This window comes from Patiria miniata, unplaced genomic scaffold (genome assembly GCF_015706575.1).
Source record: "Patiria miniata isolate m_02_andy unplaced genomic scaffold, ASM1570657v1 HiC_scaffold_13, whole genome shotgun sequence".
Taxonomy (NCBI): domain Eukaryota; kingdom Metazoa; phylum Echinodermata; class Asteroidea; order Valvatida; family Asterinidae; genus Patiria; species Patiria miniata.
Genome location: NW_024037051.1, coordinates 5,556,467 through 5,577,655, shown reverse-complemented (window position 1 = coordinate 5,577,655; position 21,189 = coordinate 5,556,467). Strand labels below are relative to the sequence as shown.

At 41.2% G+C, this 21,189-nt stretch overlaps 2 protein-coding genes across 2 annotated transcripts in view; one reads left to right on the top strand and one right to left on the bottom strand.

Annotated features, from left to right (window-relative positions):
• Positions 1–21,189, top strand: part of LOC119720903 (cation channel sperm-associated protein subunit epsilon-like) — a 47,385-nt gene that overhangs the window by 1,822 nt on the left and 24,374 nt on the right. Inside the window, exons 3-11 of the mRNA XM_038190772.1 lie at positions 1,602–1,684; positions 2,263–2,344; positions 3,792–3,874; positions 9,810–9,930; positions 11,635–11,756; positions 12,557–12,652; positions 17,208–17,348; positions 18,520–18,592; positions 20,883–20,997. Coding sequence (XP_038046700.1) covers positions 1,602–1,684; positions 2,263–2,344; positions 3,792–3,874; positions 9,810–9,930; positions 11,635–11,756; positions 12,557–12,652; positions 17,208–17,348; positions 18,520–18,592; positions 20,883–20,997 — 916 coding nt within the window. The remainder of the gene's footprint in view (positions 1–1,601; positions 1,685–2,262; positions 2,345–3,791; positions 3,875–9,809; positions 9,931–11,634; positions 11,757–12,556; positions 12,653–17,207; positions 17,349–18,519; positions 18,593–20,882; positions 20,998–21,189) is intronic.
• Positions 12,705–15,313, bottom strand: LOC119720881 (galactosylceramide sulfotransferase-like). The gene has a single exon (XM_038190751.1). The coding sequence runs from the start codon at positions 14,500–14,502 to the stop codon at positions 13,324–13,326; it is 1,179 nt and encodes a 392-aa protein (XP_038046679.1). The 5' UTR covers positions 14,503–15,313; the 3' UTR covers positions 12,705–13,323.

Here is a 21,189-nt window from a genome sequence, read left to right as displayed (position 1 = left end):
CCTTTTCACACTAGAGCCTCTCAACCCGGGTTGAACTCAACCCTTGGTAGTCCCTGGGCGAACTCAGTGCCGCCCAAGGTTGAGTTTTTGATTTTTCAACCCCGCATTTAACCCCGCATCGTTTCACACTTGTTTCATGCAAATCAAGCTTATCATGCTCAGTTACTACTGTTTTTAACCCTGGCAAGAATTTCAACCCGGGTTGAAAATCTCCACCCTGGTCTGGGGCAGGGTTGAGTTCAACCCAGGGCAAAATCAATCTCGGGGTTGACGCAGGGTTGAAATTCTTCAAGTGTGAAACGAAGCATGTTTTCAACCCTGCGTCAACCCTGCGTCAACCCCGAGATTTGTTTAGTGTGAAAATGGCTTAAAGGGCTAGACAGAGCTACGTTTGTACTCAGAAGGTCATAGGTTCAAATCCCAGTCCCATCTATTTCTTTGTGAACGAGGCCAGTTTCCCTTTTTGTTCTGTTTGGATTCCCATTGAAAGTAGAAGACCTTAGGCCAAGTAGAAAATAAACCAGCTTCTCGCCCCCGCCCGCTTCTTTTTTCCCCGGCCGCCTGTTTTTTTTTTAATTCATACATTTGCAATATATTTTGCACATTTATTGTCTATATATTGTCTTTATTTGTTTCCAACAAAATTGTAGCTATGTAGAAAGGGTAATGGCTCCTTTGGACTTTTTGCAAATTAGTCTAGAAAATTGAAGAATCCATCCAGCATCTTGGAAAATCCACCATCTTGTGGAAATAACATCACACTTTTGCTCATGAATATGGAAAATTGCATTAGCATAAAAACCAAAAGGCACTAAAATACCTTGACAATGGCAAAACGGAAATTGAAATAGGGTTTAATGGGACACAAAGGTGCATTTTCAAGGATTGCATTTTAAAAATAACATTGCATGGGCCCTTTAAACTGAGGCTTTCAGGCCTAGCATGATTACATGATTGTACAGGCTTAGTCTCTTTTTTTTTGTAATAGATATAGTCCATCATTTGTAATTTGTGCATTTTGTTCGTTTCAAGCAACAAAAGTGTTCAAAATCATAATGAAGGATACTAAACAACTAACCTGATGAAGTTTCAGCTAAGCTTCAGCTGTATATTCCGAGAAAAACAGCATTCTAGGATCTCAATTTCAAATCAAAAGTTACTGAATCATGTTTTGAATTGTTTTGAATTGCAGCTATACGCGACGTTGCGCACGGATCCGACAAATTATAGCAACCGCGCACGCATGTGCGTCGTGCCAATGCTTGCACGCGCTTCGCCGAATAACAAAACGAACTACATTGTACTAATTTAAATTTTCCTACGGTGCGTCTTAAGACGCACCGTTGGAAAGGCCTTCTTTCGTTGATTACTTCAAAATGACAGCTTCCCAGAAAGAATAATTTCACAGGGAGTTTAGTTCCCTTACTATCTTTCAACCAAGTTTGTTTTTCAACAATAATTACGCCAGTTACTTTTCGAATGGCTGCAAATGATGGACTATAGCTTTAAACAAAATTTGTACACGTATAAAGTGGACCAACATGACCAAAATGCATCGCCCCTTAAAAGTGACAGTTGTTTTTGTTCTTTCTATGTTCCAGTTTCAAGTGTTCTATCTAGACACAGCATGTGCACAGGAGGTGCAGTGGGAGGCCACAGATGGATGCACAGTGAAGAATCAGAGGTAAGGGAGGATTTTAACATGATCTCTTTGATCTTTTATTTCTTACTTTTAAGTTGGAATTTTTTATTACTTAATTGTTAACAGTTACTTGTTAAGTGTTCTCCAGTTTGTAAATATGTATATGCATGCCTAGTTTTATTTTATGCTCTCTGTCCCAATGTACTGTTGTATTATGGTGATTGAAAAGTAATACAGATCTATGTACAAGATTAGTACAAGTTGTGTGCAATACATGTATTGAGAAAATTGTGATAATCTTGTACAAATATTTAGTGGGAAAAATTGTTGGAGGGGATGCTGCCAATAGAAATTTATTTGGGGGACATGTCTCTCTCCCCCCCCCCTCCCACCCCTTCCCTCCCCCTCCCACCCCCTTCCCCCGAGGATGGCATTCCCAGGCCCAGAACAGATGAGCACATTTCATGATTGCCAACCTAGGATAAGAAAGCTTCACATATTGGCCAGTGTGCCTATAGGTCTGTACTTCATTTATGCTGGAGGCCATAGGTTCCAAATATGTTTTTCAACAAACTTCCACATATCCATTCATATTGAGCTATTATCTGTTTTGTACACAGTTCACCAAGTACCATTGTCACTTGTTGCTATCCTGGGTACCACACGATTACCCCGACAATGCAGCAGTCCTGCAATCAATGTGTGAGTATATTTGAAATTTCATTTATATGTGTACATGTACATGTATGTAGCACTGCTGTTTGTATCTGTGAGGCCAATAGAACCATTTTCAATCACCTGCAATCACGCCTAGCAACGTCTCAAGGAAAACCATATTTGGAATAAAGACCAGACTGCTAAAAACCACCCTGTGTAATTTCTGTGTTATGAATATGATAATAAGAGAATAAATGTGTGCTTGGGAGGATTTTAAACACTCTGTTTATAAAGACTGCCGGGTGGGAGTCCAACCGGTCTTAAACATAGTGTTTAATACCTACCGAGCGCATATTTATTCCCATTTGCGGTCAAAAAATCAAAACTTTTTGGGCCTGAAGTCAAAACAAGTCGAACATTATCAATTTTCAACGATTTCGATCAACAAAACACCCCTCTAGCTGTACAATGGTAAGGCCCTCTGGCAACCAATTCCTTATATGGAGATTGAGGCGCGCTTTGCGCGTGCTGCGTGATGTGGCGCACAACGCAGATGTACCGATGTAGTGTGAATTTAGGACTACAAAATACTGACTCACTGGTAGTATTGCACATGCCTAGGTGAGGATTGTGAATGTTCAACCAATAAAAAGGTGCTGGTACCCGATTTCATAGGAGTCAAAATTTCATGTGACATTGGAAAAGTGATAAAGACCAGCCAGCCATGTCTTTATGAACAGTTTAAAACCAGTGACAGTCTCTCAACCAATAGGAATGGTAGGTATTTATAATTCTATAAAAAGTCCTTGAGTACATTTCCTATTACCCCTGCTCATTGGGCATCTGAAACAGCCTTTGCAATATTCCCTCCTACAGTGTCTGGATGTAGATCTATAGGTGTACATGTACATTTTCTGTTTTGTCATTGTATAATGGCTGTACAAATTTTGGCGAATTTTGTTTATAATTGAATACAAATGGAAATACGACATTGTTCAGTGAAAGATTGAAAAGTATGATTAGGTAGGGCTGTGCATGCATCGGGACCGGGTACCCGAGTACCCGACCGTTAATATCAGGAACAGGTTCTAGATGATGGGATCAGGTACCTGTAACCAACTTTACAAAAATTACTTAGTTACTTCTCAGACAATGAAAAAGAAAGGTTTTGAAGTCATTTAAGGGGAATTTTCAAAATGAAAACTAGGCCACATGGAAAAACAAAACATATTTCACATTTATGACACTCGCGAAAGCTGCAGTTTACACCGTAAAGCCATAAAGCTCGCTGTATACCCACTTGCATCTTGCTGTATTGGTGCATCCGAACATGCGGTGGTATTATCGTGCGAACCTTTGAAACAACCTCACCAGCAACTTCCGAGATTTGAATTTTGGCATGTTTGGCAAGTGCTTTAGTATGTATCTCAAGTTTATAATGTAGGCCTACCCATGATTAATTTTTGCCCCCTTCCCAATGGTCATTCTGCAGGTGTCTGTTGGGAAAACTGTTGCTGTCAGGAACAATCCATTGTGCTATCGATGGTATGCAGTGTCAGTCAACCAAGCACCCATGTAAGAATGTTCAATTCGGGCGATTCACAATGCAGTGCGCTACCTAGAGTTTGCCATGGAGCGTAAATTTTTCAAGTTTACAGTCGACAAAACATGGCCCATTTGAATGAGTGTCAGTAGACAACTTGAACTAATATGTTATAGATTGGGGCATAGCGTTCTGCCGTCTTGCAAAAAACGCCACATTGCTAAAAAGGAAAAGATAAGGGCAAACAGATCCTCGAATCATACGCTTACGAAACTACTGACCGGAAAAAAGTGACAATTTCAAATGTCCCACTCTGCGAATTTGTCGACCATCTCCCACAATGCACTGGGAAAAATTAACCCTCCATGGCACACTCTTGGTGGCGCACCGCATTGTGAATCGCCCGAATTAAATGAGATTTTAAAATGAGTTTTTAAAGACTTCTGCATGAGAGACTATAAATACCGGTACATGGTGTCCTGAATACGGTTTGTTGCGAGTTGTGAAGAAGCTAAAAGTATCAGTATATTTTCAGTGTGATTTGTTCAAAAGTCTGGCTTCTCACATTAACAAATCGGTGGGCAGAAGGTGCAGCAAAATGAGGCCAAACTTGAAACCATTACGACAGCATGAATCAGTGCAGAGGTATGTCTGTCGTACATGTAGTCCTTAGAAGTCCTACAAAAATTAGCAAAGTTGGGGGTAAAAAATGTAACAAATTCCAGATTTTGTTTTTAAAATTTGCCAAATTAACTCTGTGGTAGGCCTATGCGACGTACAGCAAGCTGATATATCGACTCAAGATGGTGCTCACTAGACAACCAATGTATCAACTAGATAATATTGCACTTTGTTTTGACTTTGGTTGCATGTGATGAGACACACGCTTGAGGTATTTCCATTTGATATGGAAATATTAGCAATAAAATGCCTCTAAGCAAATACCATATAAAGACCTTTGGTCACTGTGATATCTCCACTGGATACATAACCAATGGAGGCTGTCAATAACTACATGTACCTCCTCAATGGTTAATAACAGAAAGTTAGGGGAGACAACTGGGAGGAACACTTAAATAATGGACCGATCCAGTAAGCCCCTCCCACTGCGTACGTGGGCAAATTAACACGCGCTTCTCTCCAATGCCACACTGCATTTTCCTGCCGCGCGCATCATACTTGCGTGCATGCACGTCGGACTTTTGTGCACGCATGTCGGACATAAATCACAGCTGTGATTGGTCAGAATACCATGGGGCGGTGCTTACTGGATCAGTCCATTGTCGATGACACCTGCCGCTCATGCGAAGATGACACGGATTTGTGCACATTCTGAATAAATTTAAGTGTGGTACTTTGCATCAGGTGTGCGTGAGCCAGTACATGCGAACCAGTGCGCATATGCGGTGTGTGCCCTAATTCCACTGGAGCACCTGTGAGTAATGCCATCATCTACTGTCAGTGCATGGGCCAGCATCAACTTGGGGGACGAACAGGATCCTTCCGGTGCGAAGGTGGAATCTTCAACCTACACCGCCTGAAAGCCAAGACCAAGGTCCTGCACAGTGATGCTATTTGCAGGGATGACTGTGCTCTTGCAGCACATACAGAAGAGCATGCCCAGTCTCTGACGGACTCCATCACGAGGTCAGCTGAGCTGAAGGTGGATGAAACCCGGCTACCGAAAGCCCTCCTATAGATACAGCGAGCTGGCATACAGGGCAAAGGACGATCAGAGCCCATAGAAAGCGATTCAAGGACCAACTAAAAGTCACGCTAAAGAAATGGCCATTGATGTCAACAGGAACTTTGCATGGCAACAAAATTGTGTGACCTTCTGTTGTACAAGACTTTAACTTAACGATAGGTGCAATGGTGAATAACATTAAAATAAAAACACTTCAGAATTTGGTGATTTCCCTCATATTGTTACTTGTACACTGCTTTGAAAAACTCAACTCACACCATCAGCTAATAATAATCGGCCTTAAATTAAGTGTGAATGTGATCTGCCTGAGTGCAGTAATAAACAGTCTGGTGGAAATATTTCCATGTCTCCAATCATTCGTGCATGTGTTACAATGTACGTGTTAAGAGTGTTGTAAGTGATTGATGTAAAAGTAACAGGTCCCGCAGGAATTCACAGATGCTATCCACCTTTACAAGAGGAAGGGGGACGTTCCGATTGCAACAACCACTGGGGCATTTCTCTACTCATCATTGTTGGAAAGATATTGGCCCGAGTGATCGTCAACCGCATTGCTGACCTGGCAGAGCATTTTAGTCCAGAGAGTCAGTGCGGCTTTCGCCCCAACCGAGGAACCATGGACATGATCTTCGCGGCCCGTCAACTACAGGAGAAATGTAGGGAGCATTATAAGGACCTTTATCTGATATTCGTCTCCTTCGAAACCATTCAACTCTGTCAGTCGAAAGGGCTTGTGAAAACTGCTACACTGTACTGTGTGTGGGCTGTCCAGAAAAGCTTGTCAAATATAATTTGGGACTTTCACAACAGAATGAAGGCCCACGTCACAGACGGTGGCGGGCAGTCGGAACTGTTTTGTGTGGAGAACTGAGCAGGCTGTGTCTTTGCCCCGCTGCTGTTGGGGATCCTAATCGCAACCATGATCCCCGATGCATACAACGACTGCGACCATGGCATTGTCGTCAACTTCCGGTGTGAAGGTGGAATCTTCAACCTGCGCTGCCTGAAAGCCAAGACCAAGGTTCCTGCACAGTGCTGCTGTTCGCAGATGACTATGCTCTCGCAGCACATACAAAAGAGGCTGCTCAGTCTCTGACGGACTCCATCACAAGGTCACTTGAGCTGAGAATGGATGAAGCCCGGCTACTGAAAGCCCTCCTGTACAGCAAGCTGGCAGACGGGGCAAGGACAATCGGAGCCACTAAGGACCAACTTAAAGTCAAGCTGAAGAAATGCGACATCAAGAACTTTGAGACGCTGGTTATCAACTGTAAAGCGTGGAGAAATGCCATTCATCTGAAAGTGCACAGCTTTAAAATCATGCGGATCGACAGGCTGAAAGAAGACCACCACCCTCGGACAGCCACCCTTGCAACCAGTTCCCCAGAGTATATATGGCTTGGCCATCGGTCAACTGAGCCACAAACTGGCTCACACGAGGAGGGCTGCAGCCAGAGGATTTGAGACCAATCCCAGATTGAAGTGGGCAGACTGTTAGAATACCAGATCCGTTGATCTGAGATGGCTAAACCCCGACGACAACAAAATCTTTGCTTCAAACAAAAACATCAACAAGCTCTGTCGATTAAGTGGACATTAAAAATTATGAAATAATTTTTGTAAAGACAAACACACAACTAACATTATTCAGCCGAAATAATTGTAAATTGGGATTGTGTCTGAATAAACTAATTAACAGTCTTGTTCAGAAGTCCATGTTTCCAATCATTGGTACATTTACTGTAATTGTATCATGTGCATCATATGAAAAATAAAAGTTACATCCAAAATGCTCGTACCTCTTCACATTGTCTTTAATTTACTAGGCTTGATTGTTTGAAGTAGTTTTGTAGCTCATCAGGTGTGAGCTGCTGCCTCTGTGTGCCAGTGGTACTGCATTGAATCTCTTTATTTTTAAAGGTTCTGCAAATGAAATTTTGCTTGAAACCATCTTATTCATTCTTAAGGATGGTGGCTTTGAAGGATTTTCAAACGTGAAGTACATTGTAAAGTCCAAGAACTATTCCATTGACAAATGACACATGCGGTGGTTTAGCCTGCTTCTGTAATTGTAGCCACTGTGAAAAAAAACCTTTCCCTCAAAAAGAACACTTTTATTAACTCATTGCTTGACTACAACCTGAAAATCGGGATGCCATTTGTTATTTCTACCACTTCTGCTGGACTTGACCATTAACGGATCGTAGTGACCTTCAACCTCCCCGGTCAAGGGCAAGAGATCAGCACTCGATTGGTGACAGCTGCACAACATCCGCAACCTACTTAAGACTGGTAAGCCTGGGATGACCATGAGGCCTCGTCCAAGTTGCAGGCTGTTGCCAAAAAAAGGTTGAACTGGATGGCAGCATCAAGGGCAAGATGAGCAGGGACCGGAGCTTGAGGCGCCGAACATGACCAAAAATGGTGTATCTCTGACAAAATGCTACCAAGCCTAGTGCGCTGCTGGGTGATTGCAAATAAAATGCAATATCTACAGCTAGTGAATGGGTAACTGCTACTGATGCGTGGATCAAGTTGCCTACTTTGGATGAGTTGAAGACAATGAAGTGGTGGTACTGTACAAGCGTGTATTCTTTTGGATTTTTGAGATCTGTCAGACAATGCCTTCATCTTGTTCGCCCTAGTTTTAAGAGCAACGCCTAGATGAGTCTCTAAAATATAAGGGAATTTATCTTGATACTGTAGCTATGCAGCCATAAATTTCAATACCTTCTGCATGAATTAATAAAGTGTCTGGTGTGAAAAAATTGTCTCTCCTATGATGTGCATGTACTTTGTGTTCAGTGATTTGTACATTGTAAGTGAGTGTAAGTCATGTGCATTTTTGCTTTGAATGAAAGAAGTAAAAGATCTGTAAAAAATATGTCTTTCTGTCATCATTGTGTTGCTGTAATTAACTTTGTTTCAGACAGCCTAGGGTTTCTAGTTTTTAGCGCCCCTCACCGCCCCCCCCCCCCCCCCAGAAAAAACACATACATGTAATAAGTTTCTGTTTGGAACTTGCGGAGCATATTAGGCTGTGAGCCACCAAGTATTCAGTTAGGAACTGGCAGAGTTCATTCAATAGGGAGCTAACAAGTAAATGGGAACCAAGTATTCAGTGATTATAGTTCATTCAGCGGGGAGTTGTCAATCTTAACTGTTCTTGCAGAGTCCATTTTAGAAAGTGACAAGTTTCCAGTTAGGACCTGGCGGAGTTCGTTCTGTAACAAAATGACAAGTACCCAGTCAGGAGCTGGCACAGTGTATTCAGCAGGGAGCTGACAAATATCCAGAAGGGAATTGGCAGATTTCATTCACCAGGAAGTATTTTTAAAAATGAGTCTAGAGTTATTGTGACGAGTATCCAGTCGGGAACAGAGTTTTTCAGCTAGGGCCAAGGAGTAAATGCATGTACCTTGGGAATGGTGGAGGAAAGTCAAATGGGAGCTGGCTAAAGTAAATCTCTTTTCTATTGATATTTGGATGTTAAGGGCTCCATCAATTGGAGTTTATCAAAATAAATGATCATTTAGCTATTAAAAGAGAAGTCTTTTGGACCTTTATTAGTACACTTGTACTTGCCCTTATAAGTAGGAAAATTGTCTATCACTGCGAAATTTTTCCAGACTATAAATTTATCATTACACAATATCAACATCAATCATGTTAATGGAAGGCATCGGCGCATGCGGAATGCTTTCCTAACTATGTGTCCTGTTGCTGCATTCCACTAGCATCACAAAAATTCAAGAAACCCAACGAAGCATTTCTTTTTGCCAAGATTTCCATGTGTAAGGTGACCCCCCTGAGCTCACTTGAGCAGCGTAATACTGGGCTCAGTCGTATGAGTTCACCACTCGCTGATGTTGGCTGAGGATGACTTCTCGTCTGGTAGGACTGTATAAAAGCTTTTCTTTCAAGAAAAAACATAGGATATTGTTTGTCAAGCCAATCCACTTGTAAGAAATTCCAATTAGGTAATTATATATGTAACACACGTGTGAAATTAACATCCTTTTGTATTTTTTATTTTTGTTATGCTTTGGTATTACTTTTTTTTTTAAATTGAGTAGCAAAATATAGGTAGGATGAGTAATATTCTTATATAGGCCCTGTCCAAGTTACTTGGCTCCGGCAATAACATGCTCACCTGTCAGAAGTGGATTTTGCCTGGCGTATTTTGCCTGTAAGTAATTACCAGCCTGAGCCAAGTAATTTGAACACTGCCTTACAGCATGTCAGATTTTGTTTCTCAGATGGCATGATCGGGACCCCAGACCTGGTCAGTGGACCATAGAAACACTGAGAGTATGGGTCATCGATTGGACCGAGGCAGGTGATGAGGAACAGAATAACACTGCAACCACTCCATCACAGGTAAACATTTCACCCCTCTGAGCATCACATCAATTGGAAGCCTGTATGTATATCTGAATAACATGTATTTGGCAGTGGCTTGCATTATACAGGGTGAGTAAAAACAAAAATGAAACCCAAATGTTGGGACCATTTTTGAGGATGTAGGATATGAAAGCCCAATTCCTAAGCTTTCTTTGAGTACAAGAATCATTCAAATCACTCATGTACTTTTCAAGTTACAGAATTTTAAACATAACCACCGTTTTAAGGTTCTGTCCACGGATCACAAAAAAGATCAGTGTTCTTTCAACAAAACAAAAAGAAATCACATAGGGATGTGTGTGAATTGTTCTCGCTTTGCTGAAAGAACGTACGCCTTTTTTTAGAACACTGATCTTTTTTGTGATCCGTGGACAGAACCTTAAAACGGTGGTTGTGTTTAAAATTCCGTAACTTGAAAAGTACATAAGTGATTTGAATGTTTTTTGTACTATGAATCTGGCTTTCATATCCTAGATTTTGAAACTGCTACATGCAGAACTTCAATAAAAAGTAGTCCCGACATTTGGGTTTCGTTTCTTTTTTTACTCAACCTGTATTGAAGTGCCTGTAACTTCTCGTAATTGTGGTCAAAGTCCAAAAACATCCCTGTATTTAGGAGGAGAATTTTCCCATAACTTAATGGATATTCAGTGATTTCATGCAATTGTATATTGCGTAAAAAAAATGGCTGCACAAAATTAGGGAATCGCTATACAAAGAAAAATATTGCATAGCAGTGTTTGCTATGCAATTTTTTTAAGGAAATCAAACACTTGTAGCCTGATTTTCATTTGGAAAATTCCCCACTAAAAAGGGCATTCAGAACCAGCCTCGACTCCATGGGCGCGTGCGTGTTCCTTTACTAACCCCTGGCCGTGATGTACACGTAAACGATGCTGAATGGCTATTGAGAGCGTACTGCGTGCGCATGTCAAAGATTGCACGCCCATAATGCGCTCACGTGCTTTGCATGTCACGTCACGTATGATTTTTTTTTGTTATTCAAAACTCGCGATGCCTGTACGATATGGATTATGGCAGCCTCGTTTTTTGCTAAAAAAACTTTGTATCTACGGTTGTAAAGGGATGAAAGGGGTACGTACATTTAATACAAATCTTTGCTAAATAACACAACGTCCAAACGTCCTACGCTTAATTAAAATTATATGTGTACATGTATTTGTCACTCAGAGACAAGCAGATATACTTGTGGACAAACTAATGTGTGTAGAAATAGGTCTCTTTCAAATGACGTCATTTCCTACAGACCAGCCACGTGCATCGGCATTTTGAGCGTTAACTTGCATAACGCGCATTGGCTGCGACATATTGAGCAACAAGCACGCTTGTTTGGAACATTTTCAACACTGCGCAATGGGTGCTTGATTGCGTATGTAAAATACGCAGTAGCAGTTCTCCTACAGAGATGGCCATCTTTGAGAGAGACCTATGACATTTCATGATTGTCCTGGCCCCTGGGTATTATTTAAACTTGACTCAGAAAGGGCACTCTGAAATAACTTTTCACTGAGACAGCAATTATATCCATGGGAAATTTACACATTCAAATCATAGAGTACACGTATATAGCACTTGAAATTGCCATTTGATACTTGATAATTTAACTTCACTCCAAAGCTTCTTTTCCTAAAAGACAAAAAAATTACAATGTATGTGTAGTATTCTGCAGTTTTCACAAGAAAGTTCCATGACAATGGGCAACGACCAACTGTGCAACAGGTTCATGCCACCAACCAACAACAGCTACAGGTTGACAATGTCACATTCAATGAAGACTGGGGGTCAGTTATGCATTCATTTGTTTCTAATAGTGATATTTTTTCTTTTAAAATATTTTAAACTCAGCATGTTTAAAGACTGCTTGTAGACAGACTCATTACTTAATTGTTTGTTTTATGACTGGTATTAATATTAATGCTAGCTGATTATGGCTTAGTGGAAAACATTTTGAATGCTTTTTGTTGTGCCAAACGTAGTGAAATCCCTTTGGGCTGCGAACACTGAAGATCAGAACACCCTTCAGGATAGCATAAAACTGTTTTATCAAATAATGAAGAAGTGAATTAAATAGTCATGGCTGTAATATGTTTTCCTGGTACAATTCTTAACTAATTCCACTCATTGAGTCATAACAGCAAAATTTGTAATGGAGGGTCACATGTTACAGTGTATGTACAAGTAGGCCTATAATCTTGAAATCAGTTCAAATTAGTTGTGATTGTGATTATTCACCTGTTTTCTGTTAAATTTTTGTCTTAAAATTGGAACCTGATTAAAAGGTCAGGGGTTTGACAGGATGCATGGACCCCTTAATTGAACTAATGGTAATCATTTGATAAATGAATTAATTAATGAGAATGAAATATTAGTTTTTCAAATTAATCTCTAGTTAATGATAAGCTGTATGTTGGAGCTGTTGATGGAAGTGGCTCAAAAGGGCACCAAAGAAGCCAAATTTTGAAATTGGCATAAATGAAACGAAACATTACATGTACATGTACTTAAAGTTTACCAATAATCAAATTCTGTACATTCTATATCAACAATTGTTTTCCTCTTCCTTTTTAAAACATTTTGGCAGGTGTTGGGAAGTACTTGTTAGAATTCCTGTCTATTCAGAATTGGAGCTGAAGATAATGGGCAGTCCAGACAGAACTGTTTTTGCTTGCTTCATAGGGTAGGTAACTTAACGTACAGTACATGCTGTATATGATGACTCTCTGCCTTGATTTTGCAGTTCAAAGTGCCATTTAATGTAATTTTTTCATCATAGTAATGTTATTGTCTTACCTGTACAGGGGGGTTAAAAAAAAGAACAACCACATTTGACAGCAATTTTCACCTATTTTTAAAAATTATTTGTAACTGTCGATTTGTAGCTATTAAAGTACTGGCCCTTAAGCAAATTTGACGAAAAAAATCGTTGCATTTGCACATTTTGTCGTTGAGCTATGCTAATTTGAACATTTCATGTGCGAAACCAGTTTGTCGTCAGATGTATACATTCCCTTCGCTTGACTGAGCTCAGCTTAATTTGAAAGGGCATGACATTTGATTGTTATGTTATGTAATGTTATGCAACAATGAACTTTAGCCGACACCTCATTGAGTAGATGATCTTAACACTGACATGAATAATTGGAAAGCTTAAATAAAAGTTACCAGGGCAAAATATATTTTGGTGGGAAGGTTTTTTAATTTTTATGAACTACGAAAACATCCAATTTACATAGAACTAGTAAATACCTAAAATCTGCAGCATTCACTTTTTATTGTTGAGAATTGTTCTTTTTCTATATCAAGTACGCCCTTCAAAATTAACAGTTGATTGTAAAAAGGTTCTGTTTATTATCCATTTCTGTATTTGATGAAAGTGTTGCTTTTTGCGCGCATGCGCGATCTTACAAGCATGACCCAAGCTTTATCATCTCTCGCGTAATCTTGGCATTTCTCGCTGGCATTTGGCGGCAATTCCCAGTAGCTGGAGTTGTGCCAATCCCATTGGCGGCTCCCCGTTGCCATGCAAGCTTGCGTTGCGGATTCCTTCATCGCCCGGAACGTGTCCAAATCGTGCCCAAATTCCGGACCGTACTTTTGGACTTTGGTCCAGAAAGTCCGGTTGAAGTGTTGGTAGAGCCTCAGGTCAGCTGCGTTCCACCGGAGAATTTTGTCTCTCATCCCCGCCGGGATGCTTGTGTGGTTTCCGCTGGGTCTCCGAACCGCTTTGGAGATGTACACAATGTCTTGGAAATCCCAACACATGAGCTTTTTCAGGAGTAACAATGACTCGTCGAAGTACTCGTTCAGCATCACCAGGTCCATGCCGCGACTCAACGAGTTGATGGCAGCCTCTACCACCCGGAGATTCTTGTAATCTTCCCGCTCCAACCCCAGAGAGAAAAACTGGCCATTCCTGAAATACTTGTTCCATTTGTTGTTGCTCATTTTCTGGGTGTGTCTTTGGGGGTCCCTCATGAAGACTTCAAGAGGGTCTTCGTTGGCCTTGTGGGGTACCGCCTGGTCGAAAAGGAAGTACCTGAAGAAGGATTCGGTTCGGGCGATGGGTTCCCTTATCATGGTGAAATATACGGCGTTTGGAATAAGAATTTCATCCACGGTACGGTTGTACAGAGCGTGATTCACCAAGACTTGGTACCCGCCCAGCGCCGGCCAGACCAGGGCGCCGCTCCAGTCCATCAGGTTCCACTGGAAGACCAGCCGCGGGGTGTCAAAACGGTACCTCTGGTTGCTCATGGGGAAGTAGTGGACTGCTCCGCTGGGCAGCGCGAAGTTGAGATCGCGCCGGTAGCCGTAGCGCTCCAGCATCGTGGCGATGGTGGAGCTACCAGTTTTGTGGATCTTTATGAACACGAAGCGGTGGTTGGGTTGGCAGGGATTGGGAGCAGACATGTCGTCCGTTCCCTTCTTCTGTTCAACATGTTGCAGCTTCTGCCTGGTCCATTCGTTAATCTTCCTGACATTAAAAAAAAGTTTTAAGAGAAAAATTGTCTGGATACGTAAAGGCATCTTAGTCTATTGAAGATCTCCTTGCACAGCAAGGGTCTATGATACGCCAGCAGATTTATTGCAGCGGTATCCAGCAATTGAATATCACACATAAAATAGGATTTTCATTCTAACTGCAACTTACGTGGTAGTTACCGGACGCACCGGGCTCTTGGTAGATCGTTGCTTGACCAGCATGCCGACTTCGATAGACATCAGCCCGATGACTACAACCAGACACGCTGCGGTGGTCATACGCCACCAGTGTCTCGCGGACCACCCCATCTTGTGATGGCTAGAAAAACACCGGTACTTTACGGTATAAAATGTGCTCAAAAGGTGTGCGTTTCACCAGCCAAGATTTACCAGTGCAGAGCCTTCTCGCGATCGACTGCCGACGTGGAACGTTGGTCGTCACTTGCTTGTCCATCCCGTGAAGTAATTAATTGTGTGAGGGTTGCAATTAAATACACGAAAATGAATTGGGGGGGTGGGATGATTGAAAATTTAAAAAATGAGATACATTTATTTTTGTTTAGCTTTGTACCATCTGCTGTTGTTATAGTAGACGATGCATGCATTAACGTGCCCTATCTTTACGAAATAAAAATCAATTATTGTCATGCTGATCCATCCGTACTATAGCTCAGCGGATGTGTGTTATAGTTACTACATGTATTTAATTGTGCACCTTTTTCCTAAAAGCGCCAAATCTTGTACAGATAGGTAAAAATAATGTTATTTAAAAAAAAAAACGTGGACAAGACTGATTTTGGTGACTTGTATTCAAATTAGCATAATATCACTGTTTTTGCGACTTTTTACTAAGCTTTTTCACAGTGCATGGTTAAAGGCCCATACTTTACTACTATGTGAAAAAATATTTGAAATAAGTTCAGTACGTAGGTGAAAATTGCTGTCAAAAGTGGGTTTCCTTTTTTTTAACCACCCTGTGGAGCATTTCTACATAGGCAATATCCCCTAAAGGGCGCAAGCTATTCCCTAAAATATATTTCCCATGCCCCCCACCATGACAAGTTCTCGTTGCTCTGAGCATACAGTAGTCCAGGTGCAAGATGTTGTTGTGGTTTGATAAGCCATAACCTGACGCTGCGATAACTCGCTGCTGCGAGAGGGCGCTTTCACGACAAACTGCTATCACCACGAACCGCCACCAACAACACCTAGGAATTCTTGTAAAATCTCCCCCGAAAAATGGGGGGAAACTTGTGCGCCAGCTCTGTAGGAAATTACGGTCTATTTTCAGTCCCATTCATACTATTAAAAGAACACCACAAAAGACTTACCAAGTTGCAAAAAAGTATTGCTGCATCTTGTATGCTACTTAAAGAAATTTAAGAGTTTGGTTCAGAACTACCATTAAAGATTTTGAATGCATGCACCCTCCATATATTAGGCCAAACAGGTGCACATGCATTACACAACTGCTACAAAATTCCCAAGACATTGTTTCTGGTGGTTCGGGGGTGATAGCGGTTCGTCGTCATTATAACGCCCTCTCACTGGGCAGGTTATTGACAAAGTGGTTTATCAACAATGTCTTGACTCAAGACTAAGCATGCAGTCGTAAAATATGTGATTTAATTTCTTAGCTCCGTCTTGGCCTCTTGTTTTGTTCAGTCTTTTTCAGTCGACTCTATATCCATTCAGGTACGCTTTGCTTTGTAGTTACCACGGCGTTTTCTCCAATGTTTTTGGAGTGGTCTCCTTTGTTGACAACGGTTACACTTGCCCCAACTTGGCAATTTGTTCACTCCCCATTTGGAGATGAGCGGTGCTGCTGCCTGTGTGGCATCAACCAATGCCGATCTTTGCCTCTACCGCTTTGTCAAGCAGAGGGACACTTGCTCAATCTCAGCAATTCCTACATGTACAATCCCTTTTTAAGAAAATGGCAATTCGTGCACTCCTTGCCTTTCACTGCTTTGTGCCATATGAGAGCAACCCCAGCTTGATCAGGAAATGTTCTCTCTGCAAAGCTTTTGACCATCTCATTCACTTCTCTTGTTCACTTGCATAAAATTGGCCTTGCGTCCTCTGCGCCACAGCGCACAGACCAGTATGCGCATGTGGTGCATCCACCCCGCCCCGTCCTGTCCCGCCCCGCCCCGCCCTGCCCCACCCAAACGAGGGCTCTCAAATGTGCATGGTCAGAAAGCACCATCTCTTGTACATGCATGGAGTCTATAATGGTGTTCATTCAAGCGTCTGTACGCTGAAGGATGTGTCGTTGTGGGTGGGCTGCAGGGGGATTGTGGGAAATAAATCTTAGCGAAAAATGTCCAAACATCATCTCAGGCCATTGAGAATGTGTACAGAAGCATGCTTAATTGTAGAGCTTTGTCAAAATGACATTAGACCTGTACCTGTAATTGCGTAGTGCAAAGAAAATTACATATCAAATTAGGTTTTGCCCTTCACGAACGTATGTTAACACTGTATACTCAGTGTGTTACCTCCCGAGTGAAAGTTGGAAAAAGTCACTCGGGTGGGACTCGAACCAACGACCTCCTGCTTTCTAGTGCAGATGTCTTACCACTCGACCACTGAGCTAACGGGATCGGTTGGCTGGTTCAAATCTAATGTACATCACCCCGACGCAAAGTTCCATCTTATGAATAAAATTACATATAAAATGTGTTGATTCCTGCCATTTGTGCATAAACCAAAAGTCATCTTTTTCAATATTTGCTCCCTATATGCAGTGACACCACTGTGTTGCTAACAAACAACTGGTTGTCTGTGGCAATCCAAGGCCAGACTGCTCAGCTCCATCACTTCGCTGGGTATCCAACAAGAGTTGTTCAAGATCCCTGTGCTAGTCACGTTGCCATTCTCTTATCTCAGTAAGTCAAAGGTTAAAATTAAAAGGCAAGATGGCAAATATTTTGATTTGGTGTAGATTGATTTCAGCAAAGTGTATTTTATACACAACTTTAAGAAAAGTTGATTAGACTTTCAGGTATCATGAGATGGTGGGGGAAGCAGATTCTCTTTCAATATCACTGTCCCTTTTTTTTCTTCAAGACAAGCTTATCAGTAGTTTTTTGGCAGATTTGCTGTGAAAGTTCCATTCAGACTTACACTTTTAATCTCTCCTGAAATTTGAAAGTTTGAACATTTATTGTAGGGTGCCAGACTGTTAATTTGTTATTATCCACAGGCTTGGGCAAAAAGTGCTCAAAAAATAACAGCTCAATCACAGATTGTAGTGTGGATGAATGATGTGCAAACCCGACCCGAAACCGACCCGACCCAAAACGGACTTCGGGTCGGATCGGGTCGATTGGTCCATCTTTTCAGTCAGGTCGGGTTGGTTTCGGTTTTGTATTTACATTTTCGGGTCGGGTCGGATCGGGTTGGTTTAGCCATCTTTTGGAAAAAAACCGAAATAAACCCAAATAAACCAAAACAGTTGAGAAATTCAAGTGATGCAATATTATTGACAGTCACTGTGACCGCAGCCCATTGTGGTGTGGCCAACGTGCGTACTATCAAGTTCCCATGGTATTAATGTCTCCAGTCAGATCAGGACTGACAGTGAAATAGATAGATTGTAACAGTTTTCATGATACTGCGTGGTGATACCATGCGTTTGTTCAATAAGCCCAGTTGCTCTTGATCAGCCCACTGAGTGTAGAGAGACGATGGTTTTGCAAAAGAATTCATGCCACGTGGGTAAGGGCAGGCACAAAAAAGCGATCACTTTGTCCGAGCCAGGTATTCGGGGTTTTTTCGGGTCAGTTCGGGTTCGGGTCGTTTCAGGTCGGTTTTAACTTATTTCTTGATCAACTGGTAAAGAGTCTTTTTGACAGTGATTACAAAGCCCTTGCTCAATTGGACTACAGCTTTGCAGTTGTAATTATCATGGATTTCCATTTGAAGAATACATTTTGTCATTGTAGCATTGTTTCTGTAATAGAAGCTGCTGTCTCCCCCTCCCATTTAAGATAAAAGGGAAGATAAGAAAAAAATGCTCTCTTTGTACTCAGTCACCTCTTTCTTTCTGTTACATAGGAATTTATTGCTCCTTACAGAGGATGGATTCTTGACTTCAAGGAATCTCACTTTACCACTTCATCTAGCACAGGTAGGTAGGTAGGTCTCTTAACATGAGTGACCAGCCTGGTGAGATTAGCAATATTAATCCTTTATTCAATGGCAAATTAAATAATCACGCATGAGCTTCATGTATAGCAAATAATACTAATTTACATCAAACTTTAAGATTCCAGGGAGACAATAGTTAAGGATCTTGTGGCACAAATTCAAAGGAAGTCTGTCAATAAACAAGTACATGTATTCAGAAGTGGACAATACAGGGTGAGCTAAAAAAAAAACAACACCCAAATGTCGGGACTGTTGTTTAATTGAAGTTCTTCATGTAGCACTTTCAAAATCGAGGACATAAAAGCCCAATTCATAAGCTTTCTTTTAGTACAAGAATCATTCAAATCACTTATGTACTTCTCAAGTTATTGAATTCTAAACACAACCACCGTTTTAAAGTTCTGTCCACGGATCACAAAAGAAAGTGTGCGTCCTTTCAGCAAAACGAAAACAATTCACACACATCCCTATGTGATTTGTTTTCGTTTTGTTGAAAGAACACTGAACCCTTTTTGTGATCCATGCATAGAACCTTAAAACGGTGGTTGTGTTTAAATTTCTGTAACTTGAAAAGTACATGAGTGATTCAAATTATTCTTATACTAAAAGATAGCTTATGAATTAGGCTTTCATATTTTTTTTCTCACCCTGTTTTGTACAGTTAAAAATTGCATTGAGGGTAAACATTGGCATTGGTCAGAAATGAAGGGGTTCAGCATATTTTGTTTCCAAACAGAGCTTTGGGAATATCAACCCTCCTATGCAAACATACATTCTGTGCCAAGTTGTCCTTTCAGTCAAAATCAATCAAGTGACTGTATGTTTTCAACAGTGAAGAATTCCGAGCCTACATAAAGCAGGATTGACTGGCTGTGACAGTTTATGTAGCTAATGTTACAGCTTTGCTTTGACTGTGGGTGATGAATAAGCCAGCTGTGCCCACAACAAGCCTGTTCATGGTCTGTTAACTGAATTTGATTAGTCACAGTGCTTGCTTAACACATATGATCTGACTGTTGGTGACTAGCCTGTGTTAAAAGTATAGCAGGGGAAGTGGATGGAAATTTGGACCACATGTCTGTGACTGTTTAAATAGAAGGCGGGTTAAAGTGCATAAACAGGATAAATCTACAAAAGTAGATCTTTATTTTTTATTTTTTTGAAGAAGTCTTGATGAGCCTTGTACGTGTGTCACTAATGCTAATATACAATATAATGTTCGCATGAGTAGAACAATTAACCCTGATTAAGGTACAAAATGAAAAGGGCACACATTTATACCCTTACGCGAACAATGCATTGAGAACCAAGGTTACATGTAGCTCCACAAAGCCAGTTTCTGATTCTGTAATTTCTGTACAACCATAACCACGATTATCATTTGCCTGCAACCGTATTTGATGGGGAAAAGCCTGATGCCTTCCATGGCTAGTGCGCAGACAGTGTAATTGGGCCCACAAATTGCCTGGCTGGATCGCAGCCTCATGCTGGGCAAAGTGGGAATTCCAATACTGCCCAGCAAAGTAGGAATGCATCCAAAACTTTATACATATTGACAATTGTACGAAGTTTTCAATGTACTTTGATGATTGTCATTAACACAGAAGCATACTGTGCCGGTTAAAATTGTGATTTTACTTGCCATAAATCGGGAAGGGGTGTTAAAATTAACCATTGTTAATATTCCTACATTGCGCTGCTACTGAACCTCGGCAAAGTGGGAATTTCCGTCAAAAATGTAACTGCTATAGTCAAGGGGTGTTGAAATTACTCTTCCTACATTGCGCTACTACTAAACCTGGGCAAAGTGGGAATTTTGTTAATTTGATGTACTTTTCTACAGGTAATTGGTGTGGAATTTACCCATGGGTAAGATTCCCACATTGCGCTACCACCGAAACCGGGCAAAGTGGGAATATTACCAACGGGCACTTTGAACAGCCCTTATCTACAGCAAAATTAAATCATAATAGACCTAAATTCCCACTTCATTTTTGCCCAGGTTCTGTATAGTAAGGCAGTGTGGAAATATTACTAATGTTTCATGTAGGAGATTGATCAAAATTCCCACTTTGCTCAGGTTGATTAGTAGCGCAAAGGCAACATTCCCACTTTGCCGCGCAGTACTAGTGTTGGAATTCCCACTTTGCCCTGGGCGAATTCCGAATTTACCCAGATTCCCACATTGCGCGTGACACAGTGACTCAAGTGACCGCATCAGATCTCTAATGTAATGCACACAGATAATGCAGTGATCTCATATTTGACAGAATCTCAGTCTTGAGGTGCAGAGTGTTGCCTTCACACCCACACACCTCCTACTGCTGATAGACTCCAACGTGTATGGTTTGCACAGGACGATGGAAAACTTGACCCTGATTGCTGGTGAGTATACATTTTAAAACTGGCAAGGAATGTTTTCAAATACATTGTATGCACCTTCAGGATCAGAATCATCAGATTCACTCTGTTTCTGCAAAAACAGTAATTTTGGATTGGTAAAAGCCAATAATCCTTTGCTATCTTAAGCAGAAAAAAGTGGTTGCATTTGGGGCAAATTAGTACAAAATGTTTACC